This window comes from Leptinotarsa decemlineata, unplaced genomic scaffold (assembly GCF_025532065.1).
Source record: "Leptinotarsa decemlineata unplaced genomic scaffold, Ldec_3_MD MMD2_P_RNA_scaffold_2, whole genome shotgun sequence".
NCBI classification, from domain to species: Eukaryota; Metazoa; Arthropoda; class Insecta; order Coleoptera; family Chrysomelidae; genus Leptinotarsa; species Leptinotarsa decemlineata.
This window is the reverse complement of record NW_027412529.1, coordinates 14862630-14877797: the sequence shown is the minus strand read 5'-3', so window position 1 is coordinate 14877797 and position 15168 is coordinate 14862630. Positions and strand designations below refer to the sequence as shown.

At 36.8% G+C, this 15168-nt stretch overlaps 1 protein-coding gene across 1 annotated transcript in view; it reads right to left on the bottom strand.

Moving 5' to 3' along the window:
- Positions 1-15168, bottom strand: part of LOC111507903 (juvenile hormone esterase) — a 49964-nt gene that overhangs the window by 22200 nt on the left and 12596 nt on the right. The window contains exons 2-3 of the mRNA XM_074184063.1: positions 10880-11020; positions 5986-6277 (exon numbers count right to left, since the gene is read on the bottom strand). Of these exons, the coding sequence (XP_074040164.1) occupies positions 5986-6277; positions 10880-11020 (433 nt within the window). The remainder of the gene's footprint in view (positions 1-5985; positions 6278-10879; positions 11021-15168) is intronic.

Below are 15168 nucleotides of genomic sequence, written 5' to 3'. Positions count from 1 at the left end.
GATCCCCAAACACGGACTGCGACTCCAAGAATTGCATTTACCAGATACCCTGTGATTTTAAGCTAAGTAACTTGGCTTAAAATCTTTTAATTTTTAATTTTCATCTCGTGTTGACAGTTCAATTTTTTGATTTTTTGCTTGTATTTCATTTCATTGTAATTTCAGTTTTTTGCTCAATATAATTGTTATTTCGCAGCTAAGACTTTAAATTTTTCATAGATTCTTTCAGGGATTTCAAATCAATTCATATCATATTAGACAATGGAAGTGCGAACAAATGAAATTTACCAAAAGGTCGATTATTGCTATAAATGGAATTGAAAGCCTATGGACGATGTTCTGCAAATTTCAACTACTTGAAAACAAGAAGAGTGAATGAAAATGTTATAGAAGTGCCTTACGTACTATATAACACGATCAGCAGCCTTTGTGCTGCTAAGGTATTCATCATATAGTCATATTTTGCTCAATTGTTTCTTTAAATCTATAGTATCTAGTAAATAGCCTTGTATTTATTCTACATATATATCTCAGTCTATTCTACGGGTACAGATAGGCGGACGGGCAGTTTGTCGAATTTGTTATTTCCATCCACCGATCAATTAAATCCACCACAGGAAGGGGTTTCAATGATTCAATGAATTATCTGCAATCTTGCAATTTTTTACAACCCATCGTTTAACATGTGGTTCTTGCCCAAAATTTCGTATCAGCAAAACGGAAAAAATATTTTTCCAAAGAATGAAAGAACATAGTATTGGGAAGACCAATTCCACATTCGCAAACAATGTGCTTGACAAAAAGGCATGAGTTCAAATAGGTAGTTCGTTTATTACATGTTCGTTTTGTTGTTAAATTTGTTGTGATTCAACCGAATGTACTGGAAGAACTTGCAATCATTTTAGATTAGGTCAGAAAGATGGTGTGGAACTTTACCAGTTCCAATCTCTTCGAATTTATCCTGTAATCTAAAATATATTCTTTTTTCAAATTCCCGTCTTTTCGTTTCCTCCTCCTACTAACTTTGATTTTTAAATCTGAAGACTCAATTCTCAGCCTCTTTTCATGTCAGTACTATATGATGTCTGGCGATTTTCGGCCAATTTTTTTCTACGACTCCAAATTGAACCAAAGCTCTACCGGAACAACTCGAAAAATCAACCAGACATGTGACAATGATAGTGTTGATATTCAACGTTGGTTTGCAGTGGTTGGACACTCAGGCACTTTCCAAAGGAAAAATCACACAAAACAAGACCATTGTTGCTGTATGGTGATCAGCGGCTGGTATGATTCACTATAAATTTCTACTATCCGGCCAAACCATCACAGCAGAATTCTATTGTGAGGAATGAAATGTACCGAAAACTGCATCAGCAATTGCTTGAACTGGTCAACAGAAGGGGTTGGATCCTGGTCCACGACAACGCCCGTCCGCACGTTCCACAAGTCATGGTCCGAAAAGTGAATTATTTGAGCGTCTAAGTTCCCAAGACCTTTCGCCAACTGACTAACATCTTTTTCAAGTACTTCGATAGATTTCTCACCGTTAAAACCTTCACCAATCAGGACCAGGCAATAACGGCCTTAGTCGACTTTCAAGCACATAATTTTCATCCTGCACTGATTGAAATGTTTTTTCAAACTTTTGAAACAACCTTTTAACAATTATTGGGATCAACTAGTAGTTTGCTTTCCCTGCATTTTTTTTCATATTGTGAAAAATGAAAACCCTCAGAAAAACTTTGATTTTCACCACAAAAAATTTTCAATAATTAAAATTTTGTCATTAGGCCCGCAAACTCATAAGGTACAGTATTATATTTTTGGAAACTTATCCATAGAAACTCAATAATTAATTAACTAGTATATCATTGTCATTAACAATGTGATTTCGAGTTCTCGGAACACAACAAAGACTATTTTTAACAGGTCATAGTTCAGTTGGGACCCAAACTTTGAACTTTCTGATGATATATTTTGAATTGATAAAAACTTCAACTGTTTTCATTTGAAGTTTCATCGAATGATTGATACAGCAATACACTATTAAACGATAACACAAAAATTTTTACTTTTATCTAATTATCAATGACCTTCACGTAAATATAATTCAAATTATTTTAATGAAATATCTGATGAACTGGAACACTTGATTTATAATAAAAAACAAAGTCAATTTGGAGATAACTTCGAAATCGCTATCTGAATATTAATTATGGAATTAATTCACTTACATTCAACAAACTCACGTTTTGTTCGCGATTGAAGCACTACAGAAAAGTTTGAGGCTCCCTAAGAGCAGTGCCTCTGTGAAAGTAGAGATTCACGTTGGATTTGAATCGCTGGATAATGAATTCATTTGGAAAAACATTCTCATGAAGTTTATTGCATGTAACCGCAATTCTTCAAATGAAAGAGGTATTGAACAGTGGAGTTCGAAGTTCACTTAGTTGATTCTCAAAACTATTAGCAGCCATAGTCCATCGCGTATTCCTGAAATATACCGCTCTTGGTGGAATCAAATGTGCCAATTTCCTTGAATACCTCCCGTGAAGGTATCTATAGAAGAAAGACAAATTTCCAACTTTTCTCCCATGTTCCAGACTATCAAGGTTGCAAGTAATGCTCGTATCTCCAATTAGGTGTATGACTCTTCTCTGGATGGAATCCAGCAGCATCAGGGTATGCTTAGAGACGGAGCTCCATACTTGAGAACAATACTCCAAAGAAGGTCTGATCTGAGCTTTATAAACCAACAAAGTTGCTGGGCTGTGTACAATTTTCCAGTTCGGAACAGTATTCCAAACTTTTGAGAAGCAGCCTTTGCAATTTCTGCAACATGATTGTGCCAAGACATATTGGTGTCCATTTCAACCCCCAACAAACTTATCAAAGCAGAAAACGAGATTGTCTGTCCCGATATTATTATATCGATGCCTGGGTTTGCGTGGCATTGAATTGAACTTGGTTACTTTCACCCCATTTCAAAATCACCTCTAGATTCTCATTGAAATATGCAATCTCCTGCTGCCGGTGAAGATATGCATCCACAGCCGATGTCCTGGAATACAAATGAAATGTCGAGACAAGGGTGCTGTCGTCAGCATAGCAATATATCGGATACTTGGTTTCTCCAATACTTCATTGATTTACAATTAAAACAGTGTTGGAGACAATATGGACCCCTGGGGAATACCAGGTATCCATTGACGGCCACTCGCAGGAAATGTTCTTTCAGGAAGCTGGAGAACCATACACAAAAGTGATGCTATAGCATCGAAGTTTGGCCAGCAAATCTCATGCCACACATAGTCGAAGGCTTTAGAAAAATTAAGCGCAACAGCTCTTGACTCTCTATGTTTCCTGATTGCGGTATTCTAGATATGGATGACATACGATAGAAGGTCGCCTGTGGATCATTGTTTCCGAAAGCCACATTGATAATTGCTCAAAATGGTAAAGCCTTCCAAATATTCAAGGATATGGTGGTTTATGGCTTTCTCCATAATTTTTCATATCACTGATAGCAAATCGACTGGTCGATAGTTATATGGAAAATTGTTCTTGTCCTTTTTGGGAATAGGCTGAACGCCAGCAATATTTCAAGAAGAATGAAAAACCACATCCTTCTAAGGGAGTTTGAGAAATCTGCAAAATGCTTGTGGGAATTCATTGGCGCAGTTCTCGAATACGATGACGGGCACTTCATCTGGACCAGACGCCTTGTTGATATTAAGCTGTTTCAAAATTTGTCTGACTAGACCTTGTCGAAAAGTAATTGACGGCATTGTGGATTCTAGTGTGGGAATAGTGGGTGGTGCATTTCCCAGAAAATCGTTTGTGAAGTGGGACACACATTTTTCAGCCAGTAGATTGCCAGTAGATTAGCCAGTAAAATTGAGAATTTTGTAAAGTTTTGATTAACTGCTTCAGCTACCGATCAGAAAGTTCTAGATCAGTTGGGATTGGCAAACAGTTTATCCCCAATTATTTTCTTTAATTTATTCTAAGTTTGCCGCTGTTTCGAGCAATAACAAACCTTGTTCGATTTCCGGCACTGGGATTTTCACGCCACTGCCGATAGGCGTGGCATTTTTGGAGGCAGCAGCTTGCTCGCAATCTTTGTTGAACTAAGGTTTGCTGTTAGAAGTTCGTTTCATTGAAATGGAAATATATACATCCATGGATGATAGAATAACTTCCGTGACTTCAAAAGCACAAGTTGATTAGAACTGAAACAAACATCTAGCCATGGGAAGTCTAAACACTTTCCTCAGAATTTTTTTTTCAAATTCATTGTTAACTTTCACCCTTCATATTTCTATGAGATCACCTTCTTGGTTTGATTGTTCTTTGTTTCAACTGACTTAAACACATGGAGTTATGTGATTCATTGCTTCCCAGATACAATTGTTAAGGAAGGTAACAATAGATAATAATTATCTGAAAAGTTCTAGCAAATTCCAACACATCAAGTTCACCACAAGTGTATTCTACTTTCACGTCCAAATATGATATCTTGTTCTCATCGTAATATCGATTCCATAGGAATCGGTATTTACGATGAAATGGAATATAATACAGTTTCTTTCGATGTATAGGTATACGTGTCGAAACACGACACTAGCTACCTTGATTTATGGAAAAGTTCAACTGGCGTATCACTGATAACAATAGTGACTGATAAACCTAAATAAGAGGAAGGATGAAATTAACTTTCGCAAAGATTTTGTTAGATGATTATGTGATGAATTCAGCAGAAAATACTCGATGAGCGATCATCGGAGTTAATGAATACATTATATACCTTTATATGCAAGTGTCAAAAATGTCTACTGATTCTAACCAATGAGTAAACACACATTTGAGAAAAACATGACATGTGAGTGAACTTCATCGGAACAGAATATCTTCATAGCGCGTATTTGAAAGAAGATATTACGTGCATCATAAACTTGCATTTTAATAATTCGAACTTCTATTGTCTAATATGGCATTAGATTATTTGAAATCCTTGAAAGAATCGATAAAAATAACATAATATGTGAAATTTAACTGAAATTAAAACTAAATAAAATACAGAAAACAATCAAAAAATTTCAAACCACGTTACTGCACGACGTTTCGATCTTTAGTATAAACAATCGTCTTCATATGATGACTGAACTTATTCCTCCGAGAGATGAATATTTACAGGTTATTCAAGTGCTTTCATCGTCTCTTCTTACCTCTCTGCGCTTCACCGGTTTTAGCGGGAGCTGGCTATTTTTCACTTGATTACAGGTTTCCATATGTTGCGTATTTTTTTTTCTAAGGCAGAACACAAGCACTACGGGAAATTTTTTTTAAGGCGCTTTAAGAGCGGTGCCTGTGCGAAATTAGTGAATCACGTTGTATTTGAGTCGCTGGTGATTTATTGCATATAAACGCAATTCTTTAAGTGAAAGAGGTCTTAAACAGTGAAGTTCGAAGTGCACTGAGTTGAACTTCATCAATGTTATGTTGATGAGTTCAATCATGACCTGATATTCGGAAAATGCAATTCTTGGAATCGCAGCCCGCGTTTGATTGCCTGGTTTTCGTGAGGCTGAACAGATAGTGTTTTCGGATCTGAAGCAGGTTCTGATGATATACTTGGAACCTGTTTCAGATCTGGAAGGTATCACCGTGAAAACCATTTTTGATAGGTGTTAAATGAATGACATATGTCTGAAAGAAGTATTTATTCAGTGACGTTGAAAAATCAACAGGCCTTTACAGTTTTTCCCCTGAATCATCCATAAAATTAGCCTAATAAATATCCCCATGACATTCAGTTTCTATAGACAAACTTTTGAGATCATTTGAGACTATAGGATTGATGAACATTGTATTTTGTATTGAAATTGAGCAGCATGCAGGCATTTGTCTTTCTTCAGATAGGTTAGGAAAAGGAATAATAACAAAAAATAATCGATTTCCTTTCAAATCATTTTCACTTACCGAAAATAGTGACATTATTTGGATCGCCATTGAAGTGTTTTATGTTTCTTTGCACCCACTTCAGTGCCAACACTTGATCCTTCAATCCAGCATTTCCAGGTACTTCCAATGAAGAATCTTTCAAAGTGAGAAAGCCACAGAATCCTAGACGATAGTTGATAGTCACAAGCACGACATCTTTCGTAATTATATATTCAGGGCCGTAAAGTTTTGTACTATTTGAACCCAAAAAAAATCCTCCTCCATGGATCCATACCATTACAGGTTTCAGAGTGGAATCTTGTTCTGGAAGCTGGAGAGATATTTGATAATACAAGTGGTATAAAAACATAATAATTTCCATTTCTCTTTTTTCACATTTGATAATGATATTATTCAATATATGTTGTTGATATAGATTAATATAGGTTTGTCCGTTATAATTTTATGTGTTTTTGTAGCCACATACCTCAATGAATGTTCAATTCACTGCATTGTGGTACATACTGATCTTTAGTGGAATTTGTACTCCATATATTAACACTATTCATTTTTTACCAAATTTTGATATTTGTTTTTTCTCAGCTTATTGATATCTCATCTCGTTGAGCAATTTTTGACCAATTTTTTTCTACGAATTCGAATTAAACTAAAGCGCTGTCAAAACAGCCCTGAAAATCAACTAGGCATTTGGCATTGATAGTGTTGAGGAACGCACTGTTCGACAAAAAATTTCGTTTCTAGGACCCCGGTGGAGACTGAACCATCACAAACGGGATGGCGCAAAAACTGGGCGTCTTACCATTTTTGATTCAGTCTTAGGATATATAGTGAGCACCATATGTAACGGATAAATTCATTTTCGTTATTATCCATTTTCAAGAAAAACCCTGAAACACGCCGAATTATGTATTTGAAACGACACTCTGTAACATAAAAAAAATCCCCCCTCCTTCACCCCCTCAACGTGACAGCCACTCCCCAATTTTTTAAATGCAAAAGGGGGTCAAATGGTATCTCATTTTGAAGGGTATTCAATTTTCTTTATGTGCATGCCTCATAATGAAACAAAAAATTCAAAGTGTTGAGAGGTATCACGTAGGTATTCCATTGAATCCGTCCGTTGTACAATATGCCATGCACCTTCAATTTTTTTGTGCTTTCACCAACGGTTGTTTGTCAGCCGTGACAGTTGAGTAAAAAATTGTATATATTCTGTGAACTTGCTGAAGATAAACAGTTTTTCAGTTGTTGTTTGTGTTTCTTGTTCAGTATTACTTTCAGACAATAGGCTAAGAGTTCTAGCAATGTCTCATTTGACTGAACTACTAGGATGTGGGGACAAAACTAGAACCCAGAAGAATGTAAGTAAAATTTTCAATAATAAATATCCTGATCATCACATTTCTCAATCTACCGTTAGTAGAATAGAAACGAAATTTCCTGTGAATTTGGGACTGTCCAAGATATTTCAAAACCAAGCAGAAGATGGATGGAAAGAAATTCGATATTTTGGTAGACATCGAGGAGAATCCACATAAACCTACCCGACAACTTGCCGCCGATTACGACGTAAGTCAAAGTTCGATATTGCGTGTTTTTGAAAGTGAAAACTATCACCTCGTATAAAGTACAAGTGGTTCATGAACTCAACGAAGACGATCCAGGTCGCAGAACTGAGTTTTGCGGGATCCTTCGTTTAAGAAAAACATATTGTTTTCCGACGAGTCAACTTTTTTTTTAATGGAACCGTCAACAGACAGAACTATCGATATTGGAGCCGAGAAAATCCCCATTGGATGATGGAGGCCCACACTCAATATCCCAGAAAAGTAAATGTTTGGGCAGGAATTATAAATAATCGCATAATTGGACCATATTTTTTCAACGAAACATTGACCGGTGAACGGTACTTGAAGTTTTTGACTAATTTTTCAGTTCCAACGCTGATAAAACTTTTTCCAGATAATGATAATCCGAATCAAATAGATAAGAGTATCTGGTATCAGCAAGATGGTGCTCCACCACATTTTGCAGCTGACGTTCGTGCATATCTGAATGAAGTTGTTCCCAACAGATAGATTGGTAGACGGGCTGGCCATAGAGTGGTCAGCCCGTTCTCCCAACATGACAACGTTTGACTACTTTTTGTGGGGTTACCTAAAACACAAAGTATACGTCAATAGACGTATACTTTGGGTTTTAGAGAGAAGAAATAGAATGTATCACTCCCGAAACCATTCAAGATGTTGTTGATAACTTTCAGCAACGCCTTTATCATTATCAAGAAACAAATGGCTGTCAGTTTGAACTTTCGATCTGAAGACTTTCATTAGTTGCACATTGACTACTACCGCTTTAATAAATGATTTAGATAACACAATTTATTCAATTGTTTTTTGAGGCATGCACTTGACTCCCTTTTGTATTTAAAAAAAATGGGGGGGGGTGGCTGTCACGTTGAGGGGGGTGAAGAAGGGGGAATTTTTTTATGTCACAGAGTGTCTTTTCGAATACATGATTCGACGTGTTTCAGGGTTTTTCTTGGAGATGGCTAATAACGTGGAAAATGAATTTATTCATTACATATAGTGCTCTGTATTGTTACGTGATTTGGTGAAATGAAATTGTTACTTATGGTAACCATTCTGCTCTTTGTTGTATTATGAGTGGGTATGTTTCTACAGAATATCTTATGATGAAATATCCTTTTTTTGTGGTACAGGTTATGTTTTTATTATTTTTATATCGTATCGGGATTTTGAGCAAAATCACTCTATTTGCCACTCAATGCAGATCCTAATATCGTTCTTATGAGCTCTTAAAAACTGTTTTCAGGAGAGTAAATGGTGGATGGAGCCCTTTCATAGGTGTGATTATTGGGTTGGGACTAGGAAAACTGGGAAATTGTCAGTAAGTATTTATCGTATATGTGTAACAAAATTCGGTTTCAGTAACATTTTCTACGTCATGAGAAACTACATAGTTTCGCGTGAAACTTGTGAAAAAGACTTACACATTAAATAGGTAAAGAGAAGTGAAAAACGAAAACTCCCAAAACAAACTCATCCAATGGTTTCTGAAAGACGATAGACCTGATATTTTGGGCTACGTTGCGAGGGAGCATCAGCTTAGGTGGGAAAAGGATAACAATGAAAGGGTTGAATTTTTTTTATTCTGTGTTTTCTGAAACTAGGTAACTCCACGAAAGCTCTTTGTGATGATTTTTCAGATCTCTCTTATGTATCCGCATATGAATGAACTAGTTCACCTATTGACTGGTTCATGATGGATTCGATACAAGTAGCAAATATCACCTCATCAGAGGAACTGAAACATAAATGCAAAATAGAAGAGAATTGCATTTCGCCTGTTTCATTCACAAACTGATAAAAACACAACAACCCACTTATTTGGTAAATAAACTCCTTCTCAGACATCAGATACACTCAAGAAACCTTAGATTCAACAATAATTTATACATTCCGAATCATAACAGCACCATCTATGAACGATCCTTCACGTATCATGCTGTAACAATGTATAATTCATTCAGTGAATCTTTGAAAAATTCATCACTACCGCTATTCAAAAGTGAACTTAAAACTGAATTGCTCAGCAAACAGTGATCCAAACATAAACATTTGTATTTTATTTTACTATTGTCCTGAAATTGCCATTTATTTTTTGTAATGTTTCTTTTTTTTTCGAACATGGTTGAGTGGAAGAGTAGGTCTTTGCTAAACTCCGCCACGTAAAATAAAGACCATTTATTAATATTATTATTATATTTTATGGCTGATACAAATATGTACATCTTGTCCACTTATAATAAATCCATCCAAGGTCGAAGAATGAAAATAATGTTTTTTTGGGAAAAAAGGCTGAGTTCTCATTGAGTTTGTATTATAAAGAAACTGTCACAATATTTTCCAAAGCGCTCTAACAGCGGTGCCTGTGCAAAAGTAGCGATTCACATTGGATATGAATCGCTGGAGATTCAATCCATTTGAAAAAACGTTCTCAGGAAGTTTATTCCATATGAACGCAGTTCTCCAGGTGAAAGAGTTCTTAAACAGTGAAGTTCGAGGTGTACTAAGTTGAACCTCAAAACGATGAGCAGCCACAATCCGTCGCGTATTTCTGATATGGACCGCTCTTGGTGAAATTCTCATGAATATATGCAACCTCCTGCTGCCGGTGAAGACATGCATCCGCAGCCGTCAGCAAAGCAATATATTGGATTCTTGGATAAAACTATAGATATAGGATGGAACATTTATCCGGTGACAGTCTACAGGATAATTCAAAAAATAAGGAACTATAACCACAGCAGGTAGGGATTTTGTGATAGAGACCACTAGAACTTGTTTCTGAACGGATATAATTGTGTGTGCTATGGACGTGAATTTCATTGGATGAAATATTATTGGTCACGAATTTTCACACCCGATTATTCGGTTTTGATGGTATCCTCAACTATGCAAATATGTCATCACTTCATATGTTCCGTAAACTGAAAAGAAGTACTCAAACTTGTGTCCAGAAGCAACAGTAAGTTCTCTTCGTTCTCTTTTTAACGAAAATTATATTCTAATTCATCTGTATGTTTGCTATTCAATCAAAATGATTACTTTCTCTGCACGAAGTACAGGCATTCAATCTTCAAATACATTCGTCTACAGGCCATAATAGATATAGATCATTAGGTCTTTTACAAAATGTTTTATTCACGAACTAGGTAAGAGCTTTCTCGATTTATATATTAAGTCTGTAACAATAATGATTTTGTGAAAATAAAGTATTTTCTTTGACACTTCACATAGTACACTTTAAACACATACAATATCAATAATTGAAAAGTATAGTTGTCTAACATATTTGAGAAAAATGTTGCATAATGACATCGACTCACCGTTTTGGTAAAGACATTGAGATTCAAACAATCCTCACTTCCTTCCACATCTGGACTAACCATTATATCTCTTTGACGACTGCAGTTTCCAATGGAAGTTGCATCCTTTATTCCTTGCCATGATTCGATAGGTTGAGGGGCCTGAAAATTGAGTCGAATGAACAAAAAATAATTGGTAAAGTCTATCTCCTGAATGCGATGGATTCACATTTATATTTTGAGATGATATTAATGTAGATTTGATAAGATATATAATAATAATAATAATAACCGTTCTTATCCCTAAAAGCGGAGATTTGTCGATTCCAAAAAATTACAGACTGATAACATGCTTGAATTCGTGTTATAAGTTGTTTACAAGCATCTTATACACACAAATACTCACCGCAGTTGACCGAGTGTTCGAACGGATATATGAGCAGAGAGGGTCGAAGAGAGGAGTCGCTGGATGTAAAGAGAACCTGTTCATCGATAGATGTGTAACGCAGGACTCGATACAATATAAGCGTAACCTCTCTATGGCCTGGATCGATTACCGTAAGGCATTTGATACAATTTCGCATGAGCTCATCTTGCATTTGCTCAGATGCCTTGCGGTACCCGACAACATAGTGAGATGCATTGAACAACTGATATTACTTTGGCGAGCTCGCTTCACCATAACATCTGGTCAAGCAAGAGTCCAAACAGGGTGGGTCACTTTCAGAAGGGGTGTATTTCAGGGTGATTCCCTCAGTCCCCTTCTATTCAGCATCTCACTATTGCCAATATCCGTTGCGCTCAGAAATACTCGAGGGTATAACTGTGGCACCCCCGGAAATAATAATATTAATAAGTCCCTTTCTCTTCTGCATCTCACTATTGTCATTATCCGTTGCACTCAGAAATACTCAGAAATATAACTGTGGCACTCCCGGAAGCCGGAGGCACAAGGTCACCCATCTGTTTCATATGGATGATCTTAAACTTCATGCCTCTGGAGAGAAGGATCTCCATGAGTCCTTGAGGGTGATGGAAGAGTACACGCATGCTATCGGTATGAAATTCGGGATAGACAAACTTGCAATGGTTCATCTCAAAAGAGGACGATGCGGGGACTACGGAGAAGATGTGCAGCACGTAGATGGAAGCATCATACACCATCTGGATGCCGGAGAGACGTATACTTACCTCGGGGTGGAACAACGCCACTCACAAGAGGTAACTGCAGTGAAAAACTCTCTCCGCGGCAAGTATCAGCATAAACTTCGACAGATCTGGTCATCGGAACTGTCGGGGAAGAACAAAGTTGCTGCAACAGATATGCTTGCCGTTCCAATCTTACCCTACTCATTTGGAGTAGTGAAGTGGACTCGGGAGAAGCTGTATCAACTCGACGTAAAGACCCGAAAAATGATGCATCTCTATAGGAGTTTGCATCCCAAATCGTCCGTTCCACGGTTGTACTTCCCCCAACAACAGGGAGGCCGTGGACTTTTGAGTTTGGAGTGTCTACATGACAGAATGGTACTGAATACAGCCTGTAAAGTCGTCAGGAGTTTGGTTCCTGACACAAGGTGCAGGGCCTGCCGCGAGGCGCCCGAGACCCTAATGGACTTGCTATCAGCATGTCCAGCATATGCGGTCTCGGCCTATATCCATCGACATAACGCGACCCTAAGAGTGCTATATTACCATCTATGGCACTCTTACGGTATTGACGAGACACCGGTGTTGCCCTACGCTCCGGGGGATATTGAATCCGTTGTGGGGAACGAGAAGTGCCGAATTTATTGGAACTATTCGTTCCCCACCCTCAGGCACATACAAGCTAATACGCCTGATGTAGTCCTTCTCGACCACCAGACCAAAACGATGTTTGTCGTGGAGTTTTCAGCTCCTGGCGAGACGAATATCGTCAGACAAGAGGAGGAAAAACGGATAAAATATCGAGATTTTCTCTTCAAACTCAGCAGACTCTATCCAGATCACTCTGTCAAGATGGTTGTTCTGATTATTGGAGTCTTTGGTGGAATGATGTCCTCTCCACTCTCGAATTTTAAAATCATACCAGCTTGCCGCACTAAGGCAGAAATCTTAGCCGCACAGATGCAGAAGGCTGTCATTCTTGGCTCACTGCGCTTGCTCAGAGCACATGATTTTCGGACCCAATGATCACTTACCCCACGGTGTGGGGTGTGGTCATTGGTTGATAATGCTGGCGCGCCCTCCCGAATGTATGGGGGCTTCGGGAGATAGGGCCTGACCGGCGTACACTACGGTGAAAAAATAATAATAAATAATAATAATATACGCCAGATGAAGCCATTGTATGGCGAAACACGTGTTGCGTTTTTGTAAAACAATTTAGTGAAAATCACACAATAAAGTGTTTTTGGAATACGTTAGTTATGGATTTTCATCAAGTATCGGCCGATTCCATCATAATAATATAACTTTATTCATAAAAGATAAATACAAATAATACAGATACAAATAAGTTACAACATAGAATGACTGAATAAAGCGATTTTAGGATAAGTGCAAAGCACTTGTTTCCCATAAAAATTGACATATATGTATGAATGGTATTATGTACAAAAAACATATGCATGTATCATTCAGAAAAAATTACCAAATTGAAAATATTATAAAAATTTATGAAATGAGAAAATTGTAACAATTTAAGAATGCGTGTATATATGAATAAATAAGTCAAGCATCACAAAGAATACAAAATGCAATAATACAAACTTTGTTGACTTAACAGATAACTGTACAGAATACAAAATATAAATATATTTCAAAATGATTATTAAATGAATGAGACAGTAAAAAAACGATAAGTATCCCAGTACTTATTTCCTCATAGCAATGAAACATTGATGAAATTAATTTTAAATAAATCTATAAGAATTATAATGAATTTTCAATTAAGTTATATAATAAAATAAGAGGTAGGTATATGATCATTATAATAAAATTTCATTATAATAACATTTCAATAAAGTAATATAATAAAAAAAAAATGCAGTGAGTAAGGAGAATTTCATTTGCGAAAGATGCGTTAATCTCAGTCATTAAAGTTGTGTCAAGTCCTGGTAAGTATTTGAAGTCTTAGTTCAGCATTTGTACAAAATATCTCCCACGTTCGAGTATATATACCCCCAGCTTTTTTTGAACAAATGCTTACTAATAATTTTTTTTATTGTTTCTGGTACCGAATTATAAAATTTTAACGAAACATATGAAAAGGCTTGTTGAGAAATTTATTTCTTTAGAATGTAGGTGAATACATTTCGATTTCATGTATTGTATTCGTGTTCTGGCTTAGCTGGTTCTGTTTAAAAATCTGTTTAAAATCTGTTTAAAATCTGTTTTTCCGTTAACCAGCTGTCGCACCCCTACGAACGACAACCCTCAGAAGTCGAAACTTGTGCGAGCTAAGGATTAACGAGGTCTTACCTTTTAACGTGTGATTCCTAACACGGGTTGGACGGTAGCAAGTGAAGATCGATCGTTCAGACTAGGGCTTGAACCACCGACCAACACGGCAGTCAATTCGAGTGAGTGAACAAAGCACCCACGCCGAACCGCTTGGCTACCGACTGACCGTTCTGAGTTACAGAAATGATATCTGACGTTTAAACACAAGAAATATAGCTGTCCAATATCAAAAAAAATTGACTCTTTATATAGGCTATCGGAAATCGGAAGAAAATCTGAGGGGTTTATTGAGAATCATTTCCAAAGGATTCAAATATATCTTAGATGCGTTTCCACAAACCGTAATAGCGTATCACAAGTGACTCACAACAAGAGAATAGTACAGTTTTTTCAATTCGATGATGGGCAAACATTTTTCAAGAGTTTTGAATTGATAAATAATTTTACGCAGTTTTTCAATAACAAAGTTGATATGGGAGTTCCACCTCAAGTTATTATCGAGTTACACGCCTAGATATTCAATGCTTCTTACAGATTCAATATATAATGTTTTTTCAGGTAAGTTTACTACAATTTGATGGAAAGGTGCAGCCCCGGATTCATTACAACTGAAGGTGATAAATTCAGTTTTTTCCGGATTGACAGTTAACAGTTTTTGGCAAAACCAGTAATTTTTCAGAATACAATATTTTTCTACCATGTTTTTGAATTCATCCCAAGTATTCGCCTGATAAAATATTTTAGTATCATCGGCATATCCAATTATTCTTTCTGCACTGTTCCGTTCAAACACATAGTTGACATAAAGGTTGAAAAGAACAGGACCAAGAACGGTACCTCGAGGTACACCACTCAGGTCATCA